General features: G+C 36.5%; 2 protein-coding genes and 1 pseudogene across 4 annotated transcripts; 1 reads left to right on the top strand and 2 right to left on the bottom strand.

The window, feature by feature from the left end:
• Nucleotides 1-965: 965 nt before the first annotated feature.
• Nucleotides 966-3,092, bottom strand: LOC306846710 (stress-associated endoplasmic reticulum protein 1). Its single transcript, XM_079380285.1, has 3 exons — nt 2,866-3,092; nt 2,543-2,618; nt 966-1,659 (listed from the first exon to the last, which is right to left on the bottom strand). The coding sequence occupies exons 1-3, from the start codon at nt 2,944-2,946 to the stop codon at nt 1,619-1,621; spliced, it is 198 nt and encodes a 65-aa protein (XP_079236411.1). The 5' UTR covers nt 2,947-3,092; the 3' UTR covers nt 966-1,618.
• A 1,038-nt stretch (nt 3,093-4,130) lies between these two features.
• On the top strand, nt 4,131-8,479 carry LOC306845616 (thioredoxin reductase-like selenoprotein T1a; annotated as a pseudogene). Its single transcript, XR_013786009.1, has 6 exons — nt 4,131-4,325; nt 4,826-4,936; nt 5,811-5,937; nt 6,346-6,433; nt 6,877-7,043; nt 7,605-8,479. The product of XR_013786009.1 is annotated as a thioredoxin reductase-like selenoprotein T1a (transcript).
• Nucleotides 8,096-23,761, bottom strand: LOC306845615 (glutamate-rich protein 6). 2 transcript variants are annotated; one of them, XM_079378520.1, is made up of 10 exons: nt 23,709-23,761; nt 23,322-23,435; nt 23,140-23,232; nt 19,026-19,195; nt 18,542-18,615; nt 15,237-15,403; nt 15,075-15,157; nt 14,282-14,437; nt 10,216-10,438; nt 8,096-10,082 (listed from the first exon to the last, which is right to left on the bottom strand). In XM_079378520.1, the coding sequence occupies exons 1-10, from the start codon at nt 23,748-23,750 to the stop codon at nt 9,822-9,824; spliced, it is 1,383 nt and encodes a 460-aa protein (XP_079234646.1). In that variant the 5' UTR covers nt 23,751-23,761; the 3' UTR covers nt 8,096-9,821. The 2 variants fall into 2 exon arrangements, with proteins under 2 accessions (XP_079234646.1, XP_079234647.1); XM_079378521.1 differs by having other exon boundaries at nt 8,430-10,082; nt 23,322-23,432.
• Nucleotides 23,762-23,988: the final 227 nt, after the last annotated feature.

Below are 23,988 nucleotides of genomic sequence, written 5' to 3' on the forward strand. Positions count from 1 at the left end.
GTCTCACTTTAAGAACAGAACTTTTAATATAAAATAATCAACACCCTCTTATTTTCAACACTACTTGTATTAAATCAAATCTGAAGGATTATATTTTATTATTATTTTAACAGGAATTAGCAACCAAAAATCAAATTTAAGATATGCCAGATTTATTCAGTGGCATGTTTAAAAATGTGAAAAATGTATAATCTAAACATTTACAACTTGACAATTAAATGTTACTTGCTGCAGTCTTCTTAGCATTGAAAATAATTAAATTTAAAGCATTTTCTTTTAATCATGCCACAACTAATAAATAAAATAAAACTGAGATCAAATCAAAACAGTCCCTTTCAAAAGGAACAAACAGTATAATGCCACTTTTCTTATTTTAACAAATTAAATGCTTAGTTTGTACCAAAATGAATGAAACTCACACCTTGCAATGCAATCAACTCTGTATTGACTCCCATTGTGTGACTCTTATAATTAGCAAGTCACATGTAAACCACTCAATATCTTTGAGTGATGCTGCTGTCTTTGGCATTGCTTAGGCTATCCATCTAAACAAGCCAAAGAAAGTAATTCATCATTTAAACAGTGTAGATATCATGACAGAATGTAATCAATCACATTCATGGACGGGACTTGAGAACATGGCTACTCGTTTTAAGTCCTTTTAAGACAGGATAAACAGATTAAAGATGGTTTGTTTCATTTAACCAACTACTCTTATGCCCCTTACTGTTGGTGTATTATTTTGGATAAATATTTCGATTATGTCATTCTACCAGTCTCTTTATTGGTAATAAATATAAGGAATATATAGTCCTGCAAGTAGTTTTAATAGGTACCTGTAGTTGAAACACCTCAGATAACTGTTGGTTAAATGACAAACATTTTAGATTGATGTTGAGATCATGAACTATCTGATAATTCTCCAAAAAAAAGAAAAAAAAAGTACACACTCACACACAACGCATGTCATTTATAAACATTTTATTTTAGTCCAGCTCTTTTCCTCTTCCTCTTTACTCCATCATAGCATACAGGATATAAGATCATCAGTTCTGAAAAAGCTGAATTGTTAAGCCTCATTCTATTATGGTAAACAGTACCACAACGACAAGAATATGTGCCAGAGAACTAAATTATTCAGGTTAAGTTCCATATTCAAGAAGGAAGGAGGCAGCTATTAATTTACAAAGAAAACAAGTAAAAGAAAAGTAATACAATGTGTGACAAGAGACACATTTTTTACATTTGTGATGTAGATTTGCTGACTGGCTTTTCATTCATAATACTTTATCCTGTGCAAACTACAAAATGGCTGTTTTGGGGTCCAAAAAATAATTTCTGCACAATTATTTCAGGAATGAACAGGAAATCAGGAGTTACAAATCACATCGCTGCTTGTGACTTATCAAGATTTTTACATTACATCAAGGTAGATTGACAGAAAAATAACATTACAATTGATCGGAATGCAATTTTATGGCTTTTTGATTTTTCTTCATTACCAAGGCACCAGAGAGGAATGACAGGGTTGTTGCACCTCATAGAAGATAAATCAATAAAATCAGCAAGAAGCCTCGAACTGGCAAGGAGTGGATACTTGAGACATCATTGGTCCTCTTTACATGCCCATTCGAATGCTCTGAATGATCTGGAATATTGCTGAGGAGAAAAAAAACATACACGGTGACATTACAGATGGCTGACATTCCAGCCTTTGGAAAAGTTGAGGAGAAAGAATACTGAAAAGCTGAACTTGGTGAAGTCAAGGCTTAACATAAATGCCAGGTTCGGTATAATGGGATATAATGGGTCATTACGCTAGTGGATATTTATGTTTCTTCACTATTTTGTCTCATAAAAGTAAACTATCTGTAGTTCCAAAAAGTGTTCTCTCTAACAAAGTAAATCGTATGCTCTTGTGTATCGAATCAAATAAAAAGATTGCAAAATCATCCAAGGCACAAAAAAGTAAGGGCAAGCAAACAGAGAGCAAGATGACCAAAAACATGCAACGACAATGGCATTTGTTCAAAAGCAAACAGATTCTCGAAGGCAACGAGTAAAACCTCTGTGAGAGCTGGCAGCAACCCAGAAGCCCGGGCCAAAGCATGTGCCACATCAGATCTGGATGGAGCGGTTTATGACGTTGTCAAAAAGGCTACATCTTTTAAGCTATGTCTCAAAGCCTCCAAGCCAGCTGGGAATGAGATACTTTGCTCTTCCTGGGAGTACTTAAGCGTTGTTGGCAATGTTCTTAAATGCTGTTTCCAGAGTAGCAACACCTGCAGATCCCTGTGTTGTACCCAGTGAAAATAAGTCATGCTATCAGTCCAGCCTTGTCCATGTAAATAGTGTGCATTATTATCTCGGCCTTCACTACAGTGCAAGGTTTCAGTGTGTGCCAAAAAAAAAATTGTGGAGGTCAGCTTTGTCTAAACAAAAAGAGCAACATTTGCTAGCATAAGAATAAAATACCATTTAATTTAATGTGTTTGTTATATGACAGATCACCTATTAATGTTTTTTTGTATTGGTTACTCACCTGAACCGCAGACAACAAAGATGAAGAGCGCCAAGAGCCACGGTCCCACCGAAACTTTATCATCACTGACGTTTTTCTGCGTGAATTTACATTAAAATCAGCTGCAAATGCGACTTTTAGTTGTCCTTTCACTCTAGTAGTGCAGTGGGATTTAGTAACGAAAGTGTATATGCATTACAGCATTAAGAACCGCTATTTTACTGCAAATCTAGCAATACCCTATATTAATAGTTTAATCAAACGTCTTTCTTTAAAGTCAGGTAAATGAATCCATTACATGAAGTTAATTTGACTTCTGTTGTTGTTATGAAGAGCTGTCTTACCGATGATTTGACGTTGCCTCTCTGGGTGATGTTTTTGCTGTGTTTCTCGTTGGCCATACGAATCCGCTGTTTGGCGACCATCGTTGCAGATGCTGGTGGGTTGTAAAAGTGTGTGTCACAGATATGAGTGAGGAATGAGGATGGAGAGAAAACTCCGTCGATTTTTGTCTACGTCCCACCGGTCAGTGCTACGTACTCGGAACCTAAGCTCCGCCCACACCGGAAGAACACAAATGATGCTCGGTCCGCCCAGCTTTTTTTTTTTTTTTACTTTAACTCTCAATTTAGTTTTTAAAATGTTGTGTCAGTCTTCCGTAGTGTGTTATAAGCTTGTTAAAACGTTCTTATTTATAAGACCTTCTTGCCGAGTGTCTGTGCTGTTCTTATTTTTCATTGCGTTTTTGTTTAAAAAAGTCAGTAGTATAAAATTATATACTGATTTATGGAAGAAATCGTTCTTTTTGAGTGAGAAATAGTTGTTTGAACGGGTTTGTAACAGTCTGGGTTTTGAATTACCATCCATTTATTTAACTTGGGACATATGAATTACGTAGGCTACGGAAGATGAATTGTTTTATATTTAGTTATTTTTTCTATTCATGCCAAACGACTTGCATAACATTACACCAAGTGCGGAACAACAGGAACAATAGAAACAAACACATATCATGTAATAATGCAACAATAACACATTTATACACTGAAAGTTATTTTTGACGTTTCAAAGATTTTTTTTATGCTCATCAAAGACAAAACATAGGAATCGTCTATTAAAATGGACAGTTTTTACCCAACAATCTGCATTTGTGTATAAAAAATGATAAGTATAAAAAAATCGATGCTATTTGTGTATAAAAAAATTATGAAAAATAAGAATGTGAATACGACAATTTGACTTTTAATAAAGAAAAATAATATTATAATAATAGTATTTATTTAGATTCTGTATTTTTTCTGAGATAGGTAGGCCTACAGAAATCGTTCAAAAAAGCTTTAACACGAACATATTCACTATTTTATTTTCAATTTTGGCACGTTTTATCATGTTTGTTAATAGATATTTGTGGGGAAGAGACCAGACCAAATTCCATTTAACGTGTATTTAAAAAGATGATGCGGGACAAGCTATTTATTTATTAATTTTATTTATTTTTGTGAACGGGTTCAAATTTGTAGTCTTGACGGGTTCGTTGAAAGTTCTTCGTCCAAATGCGTGACCCCACGTCAAGCAGTCGCCAACCAATCACAGCGTGGCTTCCTGGATTACCCGTATGAAAACCAGCACCTCACTTCCTGCTTTCAGTTCAGTAATCAGTCGTCGTGGGGAAGATGCGTTGGTTAGCTCTGTCGGTGGTAATATTATGGGCCTGTTCTCTTTACAGTGCCTCGGCGGATAGCAGTGGCGTCAAGAAAATGAAGGTGCAGTTTGCCACGGGTCCACTTCTCAAATTCCAGATTTGGTGAGTGAGAGTTTGGGCGTTTTTATGTCGCTCGGTCGCTCGGTCGCTCGGTCGGTCTGTCCCCGGAACAGGCCGAGCAGTGTATGACATTGAGTGTGTAGCACAGCGATGCTTGACCCTGCAGAGATATTAACCACGCTTACTGGAAAGTGTACTGGGACAGAAGCGCTCATTTGTCTCATATGGCACAAGTAGTGTATCAGATAACCTCAGCAGGATGTTATAATCGGCCAGTAATCCGGTGTTAAATGGAGGGCTGTCACTTGAGGATTAGCCCATTGGTGTATGTCATTTGAGACGCTGCTCGTTTAATAATGCAGCTTTTATGGATTTATAATCAGCTGCTGTAACATCTAGTGTCCAATGGTAGGTCATCTATCATAATCTGAAATGGAAATCATTGTTTAGATGATTAGTGCGCAATAGTCGTATATCACGTCAGCCTGTGGTTGTGACCCAAAGGCTCTGAGGTGTGTCTTCATCTTGTTTGTTTTCTGCAGTGTCTCCTGAGGATACAAGCGGGTGTTTGAGGAGTACACGCAGGTTTTGTACCAGCGGTACCCAGACATCCGCATAGAAGGAGAGAACTACCTTCCTCTGCCTTTATACAGGTAATCGCTTATAAACCACTTACATGTCTATCCTCATGGCCAGGAGTTTAAAAAGTAAGTGTGTGTGTGTGTGTATAAACACAAATGCACACACCTTTGCAGAAGAATCATCATTGGCTTGTACATCGTTTACTGTAATGACAGCTTTTTTCCCTTCTGCTCACAAAATCTGCATTTATGTGGTCACAGATAAAATAAATGCACTACTATTGTGAAATGGTATTACAATTTAAAATAGCTGTTTTGCAATATATTTTAGAATGTAATTCATGTATTTGAGTTTTTTTAGCATCATTACTCCAGTCTTCACTGATCCTTCAGAAATATGCTGATTTGGTGCTCAAGAAACCTTTATTATTATCAATGATAAAAACCGTTTTACTACTTAATACTTATGAAGAAACCGTGATATACTACCAATAAAATGTTTGAGGTATGCGTGACTCGTTAATAGAAATGAATTATTTTATTCAGCAAATATTATGGCTCAAAAGTAACAGTAAAAACACTATAATGTTACAAAAGATTATTTCAATTAAATGCTGTTGTTTTGAACTTTCTAGTCATCAAAAAAATCCTGAAAAATGTTTCCACAAAATATTAAGCAGCAAAACCTGTTTTTAACATCGATAATAAGAAGCATTATTAATAACAGAGCACCAATAATAATTTAATGCTAAAACTTTTAAAGTAATTGGTGTTATGAATGTAAATAATGTCTGGTGCTTGAGACATTGCTGGTCATTTAGTGTTTCTGTAAAAAAGAAAACAGTAATTCTACTACTACAATAATACTACTAATTCAACTATTGTGTGTGTATGAATTATTTATTTACATATAGTGTCTCTCCTCTTTGTTTTTTCTTTCCTCCAGGCACATTGCTTCCTTTCTGTCTATGTTTAAGCTGTTGTTAATCGGTGTGATCATTGTGGGCAAGGATCCGTTTGCTCTATTTGGCATGCAGGCTCCAGGTCTCTGGGTTTGGAGTCAGGAGAATAAGGCAAGACCTCAGACTTTTCCTGTTGAGAGATTTTCATTTGGTGGTTTAGTTTTTAGTTCCTAACTAAAACCTGTTTGAGTAGTATGTTCCAAATACAAACTTTTTCCCCATGGAGCTCATTAATCTGTAACTTTGTCACCTCGGTGACGTTTGTGGTTCTAGGAGAACATGTAATACACTAGGGACCAAAGAGCAAGCTCTCATGTTAATGTTCACCTGACTGTTTCTGCACTATTTCTGAAATGTAGGCATCAAAGTACAGAAAAAAAGTTAACCTTCAACTTTCTTTGATTTTTGTTTCAGTTTGAAAAAGTAGCACAAGTCATGTATAAACTATCCACAAAATAGTACAAACAAACTAGCTGCAGAAATGCTTACTTGATGGGATTTTTTTGTTTCATTTTTTAGATATATGCTTGTATGATGGTGTTCTTCTTCAGCAATATGATTGAAAATCAGTGCATGTCTACGGGTGCTTTTGAAGTCATGCTCAATGGTAAGTGTATTTGATTCAAAATTTGAGGAGTTATATTATGTAAATGTGTGTAACTTTTATATTTTAGTTCATGTAATATTTGTTTATAACAAGTCATTTATTTTATTTGTGGTATGCATATTATAGTATTTCACCTCTTTTCCTTTTTGTAAAATGGGATGACTGAATGTTTTTATAGTTTAGAAAATCCTTTCAGAACATATGTCTTAACCCAGGGAATTTATGCAATTGCAGCAGATAGAAAATGTATTATGTAAGAAATGATTAAAGCAGAAGAGCTCTCTGTCCATTAGACATGCTAAACATGCAAGTTTGTTGACGCTTTTAAAGGGAAGCAGTGTGGCGGTAGCCTAATTCGGTGGTTTAGTCTGGCGGAAGTTAGTAAAATGGCACGGTTGCACTATCACTATGGTAACGCTATTTTGGGGCATTTTTTCGGTTAGATGTTCCAGTTTGGTCCAAGTTGGAGTCAGGCCACCTGCCTTCCATGCAGCAGCTAGTCCAAATTCTGGAGAATGAGATGAAGATGAACGTGCACATGGACACACTTCCACACCATCGCTTGTAACCTTGCCTCTGATTCACTGAATGGAGCCGACGACCCTTCCACGTATGTTTACCCATCATAACCCTACCAAGCAGTAAACAAATTTCTATTATTTAAAATATTGTCTCGTTTTAAAAATTTACTAGTATATTTAAAAAGTTTTTGACACACAGATAGCCTTAGATTTTGACAAACTACTTGCAAAGTTTGGGGTCAGTACGATTTTTCTAAATGTTTCTTGATTGAAAATACAAAAAACCTGTATTACATAATATTATAAAAGTTCTAAAAGAACAGCATTTATTTAAAATACAAATTTTGTAATGTTAATGTAATTTCTATAATATTTGATGAATTCTTGCTACAGTAAATAAAAGTAGGCTATTACAAAAAAAAACATGGGTAAGCAGCTAAACACTAAAACTGACACAAAGATTTTGAATTGAATTTGAATGTTTTGACTGTTCTCTTGAATCTTAATGTAGTTGAGCCAAAAATGTGTAAATTTCTTTTGTACGGTGGAAAATATGAATATACTTTTTCATGAAACGGTGAGTTAGACAAATGATATTCCCTTTTCCTCTTATAAATGAATGAATTAACTTTTTCCACATTGTCTTTTAGCTCTGTGGTGAAGCTCTCCTACGGTTGTGAGGTGACGTTTATGAAGGTTTGCGCTGAAAGTAGATACTCTACTAGCACACGCCCGATGTTCTGCGTTCTCCTTACCGTGCCCCTCGGAGATGCACCACCTACAGATGCTGGTGTGGGATCTACGGCAACAACAGTGGCCATATAATTAGGATTGCATCCCATCTCTTGTGCAATAACCATTTGGTTCAGGTCAGGATATATGTTCACAATGACTCTCAATTTTAATTTTAGTTCCGTTAGTTCAGTCAACAGAATTTATGATGGCATGTTTTTTTCACATCCTACTGTACAGCTAACTCTTGGTCTATGTCTTATTTAGTAAGTAGATATGAGAAGCTCCTAACTTATATGCCCAACCCCTATCATGATAATTTAACAACTAAGTAACAATTCTATTTCTGAGCCCTGGATTTTATATTGCTTTGTATATCTTAAAATGTTTACTAAAAGGAAAATAAAATGGAATAAAACTAAATTGTTGTTCTTTATTAGAAGAACAGACTTGCAAATGATTTTTACAGTCTTAAAACATTTGAAAAAAAGAGAATTATAAGAGTAACATTGTTGCAATTAAGGTTTGGAATAATACTTTAACATTAGAAATGGCTCCTTCCTTTGTATTAAACATGTGAAATATCATTGTTCACCCATTTGTCCTGTAATGCCATTAACCTTGTCCACAATTGGGTTTATTCTGGTTTTACCCAGATCACATCAGGTGAAGAGTCTTATGTGCTTATCACCATCTAGAATCCAATTGTGAACTGATATTTACAGTTAGTGTATTTTGTCTAATGAAGGCATTGTCTTATTTTGGTTATTGAATAAAAACATTTTACTGTACAAAAAATTCATCTTGAAGTCCTCGTGAACCATAAGGTGCTACTGACTTTGTTTCAGTTTAGTGATGTATTTCCAGCTGAAACGGGATATTGAGTAGAGGGCGTGGTTTTATTTTTGTGCTCCTCCTCTCTGTTTCTCACTCAAAGCAACCGAACGGTTGGAGGGGCGTGGTTAAGGATATTCTGCCAAAGCCATCAAACCGACGTCATCAAACCATTATTTTCAGCGGATTAACTTGCATGGATTAATTGTTCACATCAAGACTAGGAATGTGCACTAATGAAGTACATAAAGTCAGTTTCGATTTCTTGTGGACTTTAATAGCTTTTCAACATGGAGTTATATTTCTATAATTGGAATAAAAAGATCTCTATTATATTGCAATACCTCAAATTTTTGATAATGCTGCAAGTAAAATTACACACAATATGTTGGGTACTAGTAAAACATTTAGGTCAGTTTGTTAAATGTTGATTAGCTTAAGATAATGTTCTCTGTTAAAAAGAACTAGTCGAGACCTTGGCTTAAGGTCTGTTCACACCAAGGATGATTACTATAAAGTTAAATGCCTTTTTTAATTCTATGAGAATAGCAAAGTCCACACCACAGCTATAACGATAGTGACACAGAGGAACAATATAGTTAAATTAATTTTCGGAACAACTTTTTCTTCAGCTAATAAATGGTAAAAACAGGCAGGCAACAAAACTACAGCGTACGCTTATAATAAAAAGAATCTTATTCCTTACTGTTCATTTCTTCCTATTTACTTGTTATAGCACAAAATAAACATGAATGAATATCAGAAGATATCTTGTTTCAACCATGGAAAAACGTCAATTCACACCATTTTTCAAGTTCAAGTCCACTGATGTTATCTATTGTCCAGTCTGGTTGGTAGATTCAGCGTTATGATTGGTCAGATCGCCTGCCAATCAAACTCTCGGCAAAGTGTGAATTCCAGGGGAGGTGACAATTTTGGATGAATTTGTACAATGTGAATGTTTCACAATACAGCAATGGGGCAGACCGTACGAAAACGTACGAATGAGCCACAACATAAAATAGTCATTATTCGTCATCAGATTGTTTTGGAAGTTAGTATGAGGGCGAAATAATTTCCTATGCAGATTTTGAAACCGCTTGTAGTTGGTTGCATGAATTTGCCACATTGACCGCAACAGAAAGCAGCTGTGTTTGAAAGTCACTTCTGTCTGAGCAGTACTTCATACATCGTTAAAATATTGACAAGTGACATTGACAACATTTTCCACAAACATTCGCACCTTTAGGTCAAGTCAAATTACTCCAGCATGTTTTGTATGCTTTTTCAAGCATGTCAGTTCATGGACAGGCCTGCAGACAGCGCTGGATAAAGGCCTTGTCTGGCTCTTCCATTTGTATTTTGTGGCTTAAACTCCTCAACCTTTGGACCAGCGAGTGGAGGAAAGGTGGAGGTCTGACCCGCAGGTGTCTTGGGCTGGATGGGAAGGCTTGGCACTGCTGTAACCGTATCAGAGCCATGTGAAGGCCAACCCTGCATGCCAGAAGTACCAGTTCCTCTTTACACATGAAGACTTGAGGAGGTGTGTTGTGTTCTTTAGACTATAAGCAAAGACATGGCAGACACAACATTTAGCTGGACCGAATTGAGTTGAGTAGCAAGTGTGACGGATCAAGAAAATGTCTTTAAAATTGGAGATCAACTTAAAAAGACAAGACTTGTGTACTTCCTTACCAGCTCACAGCTGCCTACTCTGAATCTGGCTTGCTGTCCAGACGCAAGAAATGATACAAACACCAACTGTTGCCCAAGAACTCGTACCCCTATATTTCTGTTGAGTGACAAAAAGAGTGGCCTCAGGGGTGTTGGGGTTTGAGCCTGGTCTTTCCAGCTCCATGATCTGATCCTTCTCCCGCCTTCATCTAGACTCCGTCCACCCCAAGCATCCATACTCAACCTGCTCCACAGAAAACAAGCCACACAGTAATGTCATTTGTATTTTATAATTAACTGAGATACTTTTAACCTGAAGCCTGTTTCATAAAACAAGTTTACTGAGTAAGCCAGGTTTATTTCAGTTAGTCTGACTTTTTGTCAGTTGATTTGATTAAAAATAAGTCAGACTAACTGAAATAAACCTGGCTTATTTTGTAAACTTGTTTTATGAAACAGGCCCCTGAGGAATTATTAGTTACTAATAGTTTAACGTATAGAACTTAAAGGGATAGTTCAACCAAAAATGAAAATTCTGACATTTGCTTACCCTCATGTTGTTTCAAACCAATAAGTCTTCTGTTCTTCTTCAGAACACAACAATATTTTTTACTGATTTATTAAAGATACTTTTGATTTTCTCTGATCTACTTTGTCCATCCATTGACACCCAACGAATCCAAAACTTTTACACTTTAAAAAGTACGATAACATTTGACCATGTTTGAGCTTCTGTTTCCTATATTTGATGTGCATTGATCAATGCTGAATAAATGTCTTAATTAAATATATCTTATAAAGTGATCATGTCTATTTAGAAGACTTGTATTCAACCACTTGATTCATAAGGATTACATTTACAAAGTCTTTTTGAAAAATGTGAATCGTCAATAATCTGGTTGCTTGGATTTTCAGTCAAATGTTTCATCCACTGAAGCACTGCCTATTCTCAGTTTTCTTTTGTGTTTCGAAAATCACCTTAAGTCTCATATGTTTGGAATGACATGAGGTCATTAAATGAATCCGAAGTTAAAAATGTATTGGGGTATGAAGAAATGAACATTAACACTAGATTAATAAATGATATATGTTAAAATGATCTTTAGAGAGTGCTAACTACGGCTACTCACAAATCAGGCAACCAACTGGACCTTATTTACACACGACACCGCTCCACTGATCATGTGCTGGTTACTCCACTACACACCTCGGATCACTTCCTCCTCACTCTTAACCTCAACATGATTCCTGACACATCACATACCATCACATACCAGTCACTTTTCGACGTAACTTGCGTTCACTCTCACCCTCCCGGCTATCTGCTATGGTTTCATCTTCACTTCCTCCTAAACAGTTATGCTTTCTTGATGCTATCAGTGCTACTGATACTTTCTGTTCCACTCTGACATCTTGTTTAAATACTTTCTGCCCCTTATCTTCCAAGCATTAGTTAGCGTGTTATTGTGACAAACTTGAACGCGTTTAGTTGGGTTTTTCCCAAATGACAACATGATGAATGCTACCATCTAGTACCACCCCTTGGCTATCTGATGTTCTCCAAAAACATCGTTCTAAACTCAGGGCTGCGGAAAGGGTATGGCGCAAATCACGAAATCCTTCTGACCTTAATTTATATAGATCACTCCTCTCTGACTTCTCTGCTAATGTTTCCACTGCTAAAAGGACATACTATCATGACAAAATTAACAATTCGCCTAACTCTCGCATGCTCTTTAAAACATTTTCCTCCCTCCTTTGTCCTCCTCCTCCTCCTCCATCATCTCTAACAGCTGACGACTTTGCCACATTCTTCATTACTAAAATTACAAACCTCACTGCACAATTTTCCACACCACAATCTATAAAACATATCTTACCAGCAAACATACACTCGTTCACATCCTTCTCTCCACTCTCTGAGGCAGAGGTCTCTAAACTCATCCTTTCCAGTCATCCTACTACCTGTCCGCTTGATCCTATTCCATCTCATCTCCTTCAAGCCATTTCTCCTGCAGTTATACCTGCACTCACTCACATCGTTAATACATCCCTTCACATTGGAATTTTTCCCTCAGCATTTAAACAGGCTCATAACTCCACTCTTAACACTCTTAACCCAACTCTTTTAGGGAACTATAGACCGGTTTCCCTTCTTCTTCGACTGAAAGTGCCTTGCTTTCTGTTGTTGAAGCCCTAAGACTTGCAAGAGCGGCTTCCAAATCTTCATTACTTATCTTGCTGGACCTGTCTGCTGCTTTTGATACAGTCAACCATCAGATCCTCTTGTCAACCCTATTGAGAAAGGGCATCTCAGGAACCGCACTACAGTGATTTGAGTCTTACCTTTCTGATAGGTCCTTCAAAGTATCTTGGAGAGGTGAGGTATCCAAGTCGCAACATCTTACTGGGGTGCCTCAAGGCTCAGTTCTTGGACCAATTCTCTTTTCTGTCTACATGGCATCACTAGGTTCTGTCATTCAGAAACATGGCTTTTCATATCACTGCTATGCTGATGACACTCAACTCTACCTCTCATTCCATCCTGATGATCCAACGATAGCTGCTCGCATCTCAACGTGTCTAACAGACATTTCTTGCTGGATGATGGACCATCACCTTCAACTCAACCTAGCTAAAACAGAACTGCTTGTAGTTTCAGCTAACCCATCACTTCATCACAATCTCACCTTCCAGTTAGGCTCATCTACCATAACTCCTTCAAAAACAGCCAGAAACCTTGGAGTTGTGATTGATGATAAGCTGAATTTTTCAGACCATTGCTAAAACTGCCCGGTCCTGCAGATTTGCATTATACAATATTAAGTAGATCAGGCCCTTTCTCTCGGAACATGCAACACATCTCCTTGTTCAGGCTCTTGTTCTGTCCAGACTTGACTATTGCAATGTTCTCTTGGCAGGTCTTCCAGCCAATTCTATTAAACCTCTACAATTAATCCAAAATGCCGCTGCAAGATTAATCTTTAACGAGCCGAAAAGAACGCACGTCACGCCTCTGTTCATCAACTTGCATTGGCTACCAATAGCTGCTCGCATTAAATTCAAGGCATTAATGTTTGCCTACAGAACCACCACTGGCTCTGCACCCCTTTACCTAAATTCATTACTTCAGACTTATATGCCCTCTAGAAGCTTGCGTTCTTCAAGTGAACGACGCATTATTGTACAATCCCAAAGACACTTTCACAGACTTTTTCATTAACTGTTCCCATCTGGTGGAACGACCTGCCCAACTCAATCCGAGTAGCCGAATCCTTACCCATCTTCAAGAAACGGCTAAACTCATCTGTTCCATCTTTACTTGACCCTCTAACTCTAGCACTCTCTATTCTAATTTTATTTTATCTATGTCTTTTTATTAAAAAAAAAAAAAAATATATATATATATATATATATATATATATATATAATAATTATCTGTACTGCGTTAGGCTAACCAAGACTTGTAATAGCACTTGCACGTTGTTGCTCTTTTGTTGGTTTTGATTGCTTCTTATGTCCTCATTTGTAAGTCGCTTTGGATAAAAGCGTCTGCTAAAGGACTAAGTAAATAAATAAAATGAAATGGCTTAATGTTGCTGTGCTTTTTAAATCTTTTAAATGCAAATCTGTTTGTGTGTAGACAGGTTTTAGCATATATATATATATATATTAAAGCAAAGATTAATAAAACAAATTAATAGTATTCTCTGCATTATTGGCTGTAATAGAAGAAAATATATAGAAGTCACGTGGAAGTCACGATTATTCACCCAAAAAATAAACATTCTATCATCAGTTACTCACCCTCATGTGACTCTAAACCTGTATGACTTGCTTTCTCAGAAGATATTTTGAAGAATGTTGGTAACCAAACAGTAAGCAAAACATTTCTCAAAATATGTTCAGACGAAAGAAAATCCTACAGATTTGGAATGACACGAGGGTGAGTAAATCTTGACAAAATGTCCATATTTGATTGAACTACCGCTTTAAGCATTTCAGACTGTCCCCTCCTCAGTTAGATCAATAATCAGCCCGCTTGAGACATTGATATCTGTGGCAGTGTAATAGCAATTGACCCTACCAAATGCTGCCGTTGTTATGGTAACAAGTGGCTCTGCCATTAGACTGAAAGAGGGCTCTGACTGGACAGAGAGGAGTCGGCATGTCATCATGTATGATACAGATCCTTTCCTTCTTACTGCTGAGAATGATGAGAGCCAAGTTTCCTGAGGGATAGCTGTACCCATGACAATAAGGACAAACAACAGCAATACGTCATAGACTAAATCCATTTTCAGATTGCTTTAAAATCATCTATACTTTTTAATGATTCATTGCACCACTCTCTTGGCCTTATACTTGTACACTTTAAAAATACTTTTAGTTTGTGTTTTCTGTCTCTTAATGAAATTTATAGTCACAGACAATCCTAGAAATTAATAATTACTTTTTTTTTAAGTTTGCATATGATAGATAATCAAGTAAACCTAATTGGCTTAAGTGTTCATCTTGAAATATTACAAACAATATAAAAGTTATTCTTACATATACAAACAAGATCATTTACATAAAAGAGATGTATAACAACCTGAAGTGGGATAATTTAAATGACAATTAAAGGCCTTTTATTAACTAAAAAAAATATAAACTATCAATCCGATGACAGAAGGCATGTAGTAGATTGTGTACAACAGGTTTTTCAACAAAGTTTTGATCATGTTGGTCATTTAGAGGCCTTGGAAATTTGTGTATCAAATATGGTACAGTAAGATTTATAAGGTTAAGTAATAATGGATGAGTATATATAGCTGCTTTCACACAGCTATTGCTGCTTAAAAGGACTCATTTAGTATTTCACATTATCAAAAGGATACAAAACTTGTGCAGAAGCATCTGGAAACACAGTGAGAAATTTATCTCCATTAGAGTAGTACTTCTCCAATAAACTTGAATTGTACTGAAAAAAAGAGACCAGAGTGTGTAGTTCAAGCACATGATGATACAACTTTCTAACACAGTAAATTATGGTCAGTTACCTGGTGATGAGTTAAACCAAACTGAATTGACCCCAGATCAGAAGACTCATGTGTCCATTGCCCAGAGGTCTCGTCCACATGCATGTACTCTTTAACTTTCCAAGCATCCTCATTGGGTGGACAGTTAGAGAGCCGGAAACTGATGACTGCTTTATCATGAGGCACATCTGGGGAAAGAAACCATTCATTTACCACATCTCTGTATTACTATATCACATCACACACAAACTAATTTCAATTTTAGTTTTAAATTCAATTTTAGTGAGTGTTATACATATGATACATTCAGTTTTATCCAATATATTAAATAAATCAAAATGTCTAAGCAGTGGAAATGGTTTGATTTTAAATGCTGGCTTGTGAAATATGAAAGCACACTTACTTTCCCTTTAAAGTAAAGGCATAAAACGCCAAAAACAAAATCTTACATTTGACCAAGTTAAATTACAATGCTGCTGATGAGAACCAATCTTTGAAAAACTGATCTGATCTAGATCATGTTGACAATCCGACACATGCTTCAGCTGCAAAAACTAAAAACAGATTTTGTTGCCCTCTGACAATCTGAATAATGAACTGTGTTTGTTCATCAGTCTTTTGAGAGTCTGTTGCACTCTCACATACAACTCTTTGCAATACTTCTTCCTTGCATTTGCATTGTTTGCCCATGTACCAGGAGCTTCATTTAGGAAGAATAACAAAGTTGTGTGTGTTCTGCCATTATCATGACATGTTGCCATAGTATAGTAACCCACACTCAGAATTTCTGCTCTGCATTTAAGCCATCCAAGTGCACACCTACAGCATTAAGTAGTGAACACTGCTCACACACACCCAGAATAGTGAGCAGCCATTTATACCAGCTCTAGCTGAAGCAGTTTTGGGTTCTGTGCCTTGCTCAAGGACACCTCAGTCGTGGTTACTAAAGTTACTGAGACTCGAACCCATGACCTACATACTTCTAGTTGAGAAACTAATGAGGGGGTGAGAGGTTAACATTTCCAAAAACAATAAAAAAAAAAAATTGCCCCCCCAATAAGGCCCACCCTAACGTACACATCAATATTAAAAATAAATAAATATATTTCATATTATCAACTTATTCACTGAAGAAGTCCTGAATCAGACATCACTAACACTAATCCAAATTTGTGTTTACACCAAGTTTAATTTTTACCACACAAATTTACTGTACGACTTCAGATTTATGGACCACTTTTGTGATGCTTTTATTGTGACGTTTTTATGGAGCAAATTTTGTGACAATATTCATCAAATAAATCCAGCGTTTTGCAAATAAACAGAATCTGCTTGTCAAAGAAAAACTCGAATTTCAAAGAAACACAAAGTGATTTGCAAATACAAAACTCGATTTGAGAGAGAATGCAGAGGTATGGACAAATATATGTATTGTGTGTTACAGCTTGATTTTCTCACAAATGCATGCTGGAAGATTTTCTCACAAATGTGTGCTGGCAGATTTTCTCACAAATGCGTGCTGGCAGATTTTCTCACAAATGCGTGCTGGCAGATTTTCTCACAAATGCGTGCTGGAAGATTTTCTCAAATGCGTGCTGGCAGATTTTCTCACAAATGCGTGCTGGCAGATTTTCTCACAAATGCAATTAAGCAACTTCCTTTTCCAAAAACAGCAGATGGCGCTGTCGGTCAATTTACACTAGTTTCCCGAGACACAAAACACCTGCTTACCTTTTCAGGGAATACAGCAAACCAGCATGAGTGGGGGACAGGTGAGTTTCTGTCTTACTATATCTATAATTAACCATTTAGATGTTTTCACAAAGGGACCCTACTACAATGTTAGTGAAATTCAAAGTAAGTGCTGTAAAGTTGTTAACATGATTGATTAGTTCAAAAATGAGTAGTGACACGGCTAAATATTTAACTAGGCAGTCTTTCCCTATAAAAACCATTCCATTCTCCATACCTCTTATCCACTGTTGGATCACGGTATTTAAAATAGGCTGCATATGTTGATACAATTGTTCAACATTCAAAACAATGCAGGGGTATAACAATATATTGTTATACTAAGATGCAAATGTATTGTGGAGAGCGACAACTGTGTAACAAAAATGAAAGCATTTTGAATTGTATTTTTACATTTAGTCAAGTAAGATTTATTGTCATTCTGCTATAAATAACCTACTGAAAGGAGTAGGCTAATCTAATACTAATAGGCTACTATAATCAAACTAGTTTAAGTTCAGGTGAGCTTTATTGTGATTCAGCTATATAACTGTACCGAAATATAATCTAAACGTTAAAATTCCCTTACGAAAATTAACCATGGTTTTACTAAATAAATACCATGGTATTTGTATTAAAGCTGCCGTTATAGAAATGGTAACCTGCAAAAACACATGGTTACCACACTTTAACTATAGTAAAACTAACTTTAATTTTCATAAGGGATAGGATATCATAGTTTATTATCATATTTATGTTTATATAGCATAGTTTATATACATGCGTAATACGTTTTAGTATTACAATATATTGCGGCACAATAAATTGTTATACCCCTGCATTGTTTTGAATGTTGAACAATTGTATCAACATATGTAGCCTATATATTCTATATCCCGCAATGGATAAGAGGTACGGAGAATGGAATGGTTTTTATAGGGAAAGACTGCCTAGTTAAATATTTAGCCGTGTCACTACTGATTTTTGAACTAATCAATCATGTTAACAACTTTATAGCACTTATTGTGAATTTCACTGCATAGGGTCGCTTTGTGAAAACATCTAAATGGTTAATTATAGATCTAGTAAGACAGAAACTCACCTGTTCCCCACTCATGTTGGTCTGCTGTATTTTCCTTGAAAATGTAAACGGGTGTTTCGGGACTCGGGAGAATAGCATAAATTGTCCAACAGCGCCATCTGCTGTTTTTAGAAAAGGAAGTTGCTCAATTGCATTTGTGAGAAAATCTTCCAGCGCACATTTGTGAGAAAATCAAGCCAAGTTTCCCTATAAAAAGGCAAATCAGTCACACAGTTGTAACACACAATACATATATTTGTTCATACCTCTGCATTTTCTCTCAAATAGAGTTTTGTATTTGCAAATCACTTTGTGTTTGTTTAAAGGTCGAGTTGTTCTTTGCAAAGCAGATTGTTTTTATTTGCAAAACGCTGGATTTGTCTGGTTTATGGAGCGAATTTTGTGCCAATATTCATCAGTTTTATTGTTTAATGGGTAGTAAATAATGACAAAATTTAGCATTTTTTGTTAATGGTCCATCCATGGGCATCCTGTCCAACACGTGGATACTCACTGTTGTTTGATGCCAATAAACTGGAGTGAGCATCTCTGTCATATCTCTGCATCTCTCTCTGCTGCTGTCTGAAACTAAGCCAAAGGTGGGAATAACAAGTAAACAAAATCATTTAATTCTGTGAAAGCATATTTTTACATTTTCATAATATGATTAAGTTACATCAAAGTAGCCTATATGCCATGTCAGTATGTAAGATTTTTTAAAAATGTTTTTGAAAGAGGTCAATTATGTTATTTACAGTGCCCTTGAGACACGTTTTTAAGGAAACGAAGAACATAATTTATTTTTTCTAAGTTTATAAATGTATTTCCTGTCAGTTTACCATCTTTACTGTCACTGTCAGTTCACTGCATCCTTGTTAAAGTTATTAGTTTATTTATTAGTTATTTAAAAGTGTATTTTAAGTATATTTTATAGTATATTAGTATATTTAAAAAAAAAAAACTGATGCTAGAACGTAAGTGTATTATGCATCACAAACCTGCGTTTTTCTCTTTCTTGTGCTTTATCTTGTAGTTCTTCGTCCTCAGTGATGAAGGGGTCATCTTGTTGAGCAGGTCCACTAGGCCTTGCATCAGAACGTTTCATAGCTAGATGCTTTTCATGGACCACAATCTCAAACAACTCTCTGTAGTTCTCACAGCAGAAGTCCTGAAGTCCAATTAGACAATCATAAACTCAAGAAAGAAAAGTGCAGAAGCAGTAACGTTGCGTTTCCACTGGCATGTAGGGAGAGCAGCGGAGCGAGCGTATTCAACTCACTCCTATAGAAGTTGATCTTAAACTAGTGCTGTCAAACAATTAATCGCATCCAAAATAAAAGTTTTTATTTACCCAATATATGTGTATTTATATTTTGTACATATAAATACACACACAGTATGTATTTTGAAAATATTTACATGTTTATATTTATATTCATATAATTTATAATAAATACAAATATTTAATTTAAAAATAAAAATTTTTTCTTAAGTATATACATATAAATCATAAATATACACAGTACCCACACATATAATACATAAACAATAACTTTTATTTTGGATGCGATTAATCGAGATTAATCGTTTGACAGCACTATCTTAAATGCTCACGTGGTGTATTATGGGATTGAAAGCAGTGCGGAGAAAGCATTGAGAGCAGCCAAGAGCATCAAAAAGGTTGGGCATTCCTCGACTTTATGCAACTATATCAAGTGACAAACTCCGGGCGACAACCAGTCGCTGTGAAAAGTAGGCAAGGCAAGATTTTGACATGTTTCCGAGTGTTTGCTGAACTGGTGGATTACTGAAATGAAATCACTTGTCGTTGAAAAAGTCATATGCAAAAGTAAATGCACTTTGCATGCTTTCATTATAACTGTCGTTAAAAGAAGATAAAATGCGAACAGGGTGTGAACACTGTTTTCAGAGACATGCTCTGCCCTATATTTGACACGCCCCAAAGCAGTAGCGCTGTAGCGGCACTGAGTGCAGATTTGACGCTGTAATGGAAATGCACCGAGTTAGTGTCGGCTGCTTGACCTGCCACTGCTATGTATGTGGACATGCCACCACCAAATGCACCTGCCATTCGACCTGCCACGGCTATGTGCGCCTGCCACTCGACCTGCCACCGCTATGTGCACCTGCCACGTTAACCCTCACCACTGAATGTGCTTGCCTCGCAACCCGTCACCGTTATAGCGAACAGGTGGCGTGACACTTAGGTGCTGTGTGCTCCATTATGGATTTAAAGAGAGGATTAAACATAAGATCATGTCGCAAATAAGTGTCTGTTTGCAGACAGTGTAATTCTACATTCATTTACCTATTTGCCACCTAACTTACGGTGCGTTTCCACTACAGCGTCAAATCTGTGCTCCGTGCCGCTGGCAATGCTACTGCTTTGGGACGTGTTAAATTTAGGGCAGAGCGCCTCTAAAAACAATGTTTACACCCTGTTTGCATTTCATATTCTTCTTTTCACAGCGATAGGTTGTCACTTGGCATTTTTCGCTCTATATTTGCATAAAGTCAAGGAATGCCCAAACTTTTTGATGCTCTCAGCCGCTTTCAATCCCATAATGCACCGCGCAAGCTTTAAGCTCAACTTCCATAGGAATGAACTGAAAGCAATAGGTTACTGTTTGTAACCCCGGTTCTCTCAAACATCAAGTGGAGAGATCCACCTATCGGATGTCCTTCCCATAGCTGGATCTCGAACACGAGATGATGAAAAAGAACAAGGTTACTGTTCGTAACCCTGGTTCTCTGAAACATAGAGTGGAGATATCCACCTATGGGAAGGGCATCTGATAGGTGGATCTCGAACACAAGATGATGAAAGAGAAGGAAGGCACAATTCACTGCGCTTGCTATGTGCCAGTGGAAACGCACCGTAAAGCATAACGGTGCGTTTCCACTGGCACGTAGCGAGCACAGCAGAGCATTTTCAATTCATTCCTATGGAAGAATATGAAATGCAAACAGGGTGTAAACATTGCTTAGCTGAGCGCATCTCAGGGTCTGCTCTCCCCTCTCTGCAGGACATCTACCTCAAACGCTGCAAAAATAGAGCTGTCAAAATCATCAAGGACTCAATCACCCTGGTAACGTCTATTCACTTTGCTTCCATCTGGTAAGCGCTTCCGTAGCCTGATGGCAAAAACTGAGAGACTTAGGAGGAGCTTCTTCCCCCAGGCCATCAGGCTCCTAAACTCTAACTCTGTGTCATAACATCACTTATGTTATGACACAGACTCCATGTAAATATCACCATATCAATAAGATATTCATCATTTTTTCTACCTCATATGCTGCTATTTAAATACCCCGGACAACTTTTTTGCACATTCCTGTTATATTACTATTTATGTCAACAACATACTGACCTGCAAATTTATATATATATTTTCTTTATCTTTTATTTTATTCTTTTTATTTTTTTTTCTACTTTTCTTTTTCTTAATATTTGTCTATACAATTGCACTGTCCTTGGAGCGGACCTGACCTACATTTCACTGCTGGCTATACTCTGTATAATTGTGTATGTGACGAATAAAAATCTTGAATCTTGTTTTTAGAGGCGTGCTCTGCCCTAAATTAGACACGCCCCAAAGCAGTAGCGTTGCCAGTGGCACTGAGTGCAGATTTGACGCTGTAGTGGAAACGCACCGTTATTCCTCACTTTAACCCTAAAAAGGGCAAAACACAAATAATGCAACTTGATCATTTTTTTCAAAACTTGAATTTTAATTTTAATGTTTGTATCCCACAGGTTACGTTGCCAGTTTGGGGGTATAAATGAATTGAAAACAAAACACTTGTTTGTAATTCCTGAACACTTTGGAATACAGACCTAAGGTTGGTCTCTTTAAAGAAGACACATAGCAGATTATTGCTGAAGTGAAAACACTTAAAAAAACTAAAGTATAAAAAAAGTTTAAGGTTACAATAAAGATAATGTAGTATACTATATTTTATTTTATATAAAATAAGTATTTTATAAAATATGTTGAACTCTAAAAATTTCTATGAAATATGTCTAACCAAGTTGTGTTCCAAATTTGAAGTTGATATCACAACAATTGTGGTTCCTGTGAGAATTTGATTGGGCACTATACCAAAAAATAACCACTTGGTTACACCCAAACTCAATAGATTTTTTTGAAGCAGTTTTCTGTCACAATATCACTTATATGTGTTTTGTCAAGATTACAAAAAGATCTGATTTTCTAAAACAAAAGCCACAAAATCACAGAGCCTATATATATATATATGTTTTTATATCTTGATTTATACCCCTAAAAAGGCAACGTATCTTTGAGACACAAACACAGATTAGCCTTAGCATTTAATTCATAAAATTTCAATCTAAACCTAATAAGATAATGCTGAATAACAGCTTTTTAAACAGGTAAGTCCCATCCAACATGTGTAAATATGTGAACTAGATCAACTTTTATAGGAGGGTGAGTGGATTTCCTACTACAGGCCGCCATGCAGTTTTAAATGCTTCCTGTGAGCAAAAAAAATAATGTAGAAACAAAAGTCACCTCATCTAAATATTCGCAACAAACACCCTTTCAAATTGAAACCAAGAAATAAGACCTACACTTTCACTGCTTCTCCCCACAGCCTCTCAAATGTTTGTATCTCACAGGATACGTTGCCAGTTTATGGCCTGCATAATGGCGCGCCCTGCGCCGAAGTGTCACGCCAGCCACAACTTAGCAGGTTTGATGCTTCCACAATATCTCTCACTGTTTACATTCAGATTAATACATATAAACAAACAGACAATGCAATTCTACATTTATTTATACATTTGTAACCTTACCTTAGGTTTTGTTCTCTTTAAATCCATAATGGAGCATGCGCCACCGAAGCATCACGCCTGCCACAACATCTCTCTCTGTTTACACTGATTGATGCACATAAGCAAACAGACCGTGCAATTCTACAATTAATTTTGAATTATCATTAACAGCACCTAAGCTTGCGCCACCTGTTTGCTATAGCGGTGACGGGTTGCGAGGCAAGCGCATTCAGCGGTGGCAGGTCAAGTGGCAGCTGCCCATGCCATGCAAATATTCTACTCCCTCTCCGAACCTCTCGTGTCTCTGCATATACCGGATCCAGAGGCGGCCAAGCTCTCAAACCACAGAACTGACAGCATATTGGAGAGTCCAGTTGCTGATGGGGCTGTGTAAAACAAGTTATTTATTTTAAAAAATCAACAGTTTTATAAAATGTTACACATTTACCATGGCAGTGATCAAATGAATGGCTACCTGAGGACTGTACATCCTTTCCTGGGACTCTCTTTTGTATCTTAAAAGTCCTGGAAGCCCACGACAAAGATCTGGTGAGGATTCCAACGTCTGGAAATAGTCCTGCTCCATCTGCTGGACAGTACAGAAAAACAGTGTGGCCAGATCATTAAGGGTGAACAGGTTAAGGGAAAAAGCATTCATTTTTCTTAACTCTAAAAGAAGAACCTATTGTCTTGTACTTATATCTGGTACACATTTTCAAGAAATTTATGTACACTGTAAAAAAAAAATTTTATTCAATTTCTGAGTGAAAACTGTTGTGTACACTGCATATTTATTCAGTTTAAGTTTCCACAATGCAAAAAGCTTTTAGTGTCTGGAAATATCATAAGAAATGCTTCTTACACAATCAATATAATTTAGGAGTGTTCCAATCTCTGAATCCATTACTGCCGAATCAGCATCTGACAAAGTGAAAAAACAACTTTAATATTCACATTTATAGAGGTAATTCTAATAACTGCTATAGTATTTTCTGTGATACACATCAGGGGGCTGACTTATTTTCAGTTGATTTGGTTCAAAATAAGTCAGACTAACTGAAATAAGCCTGGCTTATTTGGTAAACTTTTTATGAAACAGCCCCCTGGTAGTATTATTTTCATTTTAGTTAGGTGCCCTAAAA

The sequence above is a fragment of the Barbus barbus genome (assembly GCF_936440315.1).
Source record: "Barbus barbus genome assembly, chromosome: 26".
NCBI lineage: Eukaryota > Metazoa > Chordata > Actinopteri > Cypriniformes > Cyprinidae > Barbus > Barbus barbus.

Bases quoted from the DNA above. Each gene is read 5' to 3' on its own strand.
- LOC306846710 (XM_079380285.1), bottom strand. From the start codon at position 2,946: ATGGTCGCCAAACAGCGGATTCGTATGGCCAACGAGAAACACAGCAAA. The intron at 2,619-2,865 runs GTAAGACAGCTC...AAATTCACGCAG, and splicing joins GAGGCAACGTCAAATCATCG to AAAAACGTCAGTGATGATAA. The intron at 1,660-2,542 runs GTGAGTAACCAA...TTTTCTCCTCAG, and splicing joins CTTTGTTGTCTGCGGTTCAG to CAATATTCCAGATCATTCAG.
- LOC306845615 (XM_079378520.1), bottom strand. From the start codon at position 23,750: ATGGATTCAGAGATTGGAACACTCCTAAATTATATTGATTGT. The intron at 10,439-14,281 runs GTAGGGTCAATT...TCTGTGGAGCAG, and splicing joins CATAACAACGGCAGCATTTG to GTTGAGTATGGATGCTTGGG. The intron at 10,083-10,215 runs GTAAGGAAGTAC...CTTTGCTTATAG, and splicing joins GAGTAGGCAGCTGTGAGCTG to TCTAAAGAACACAACACACC.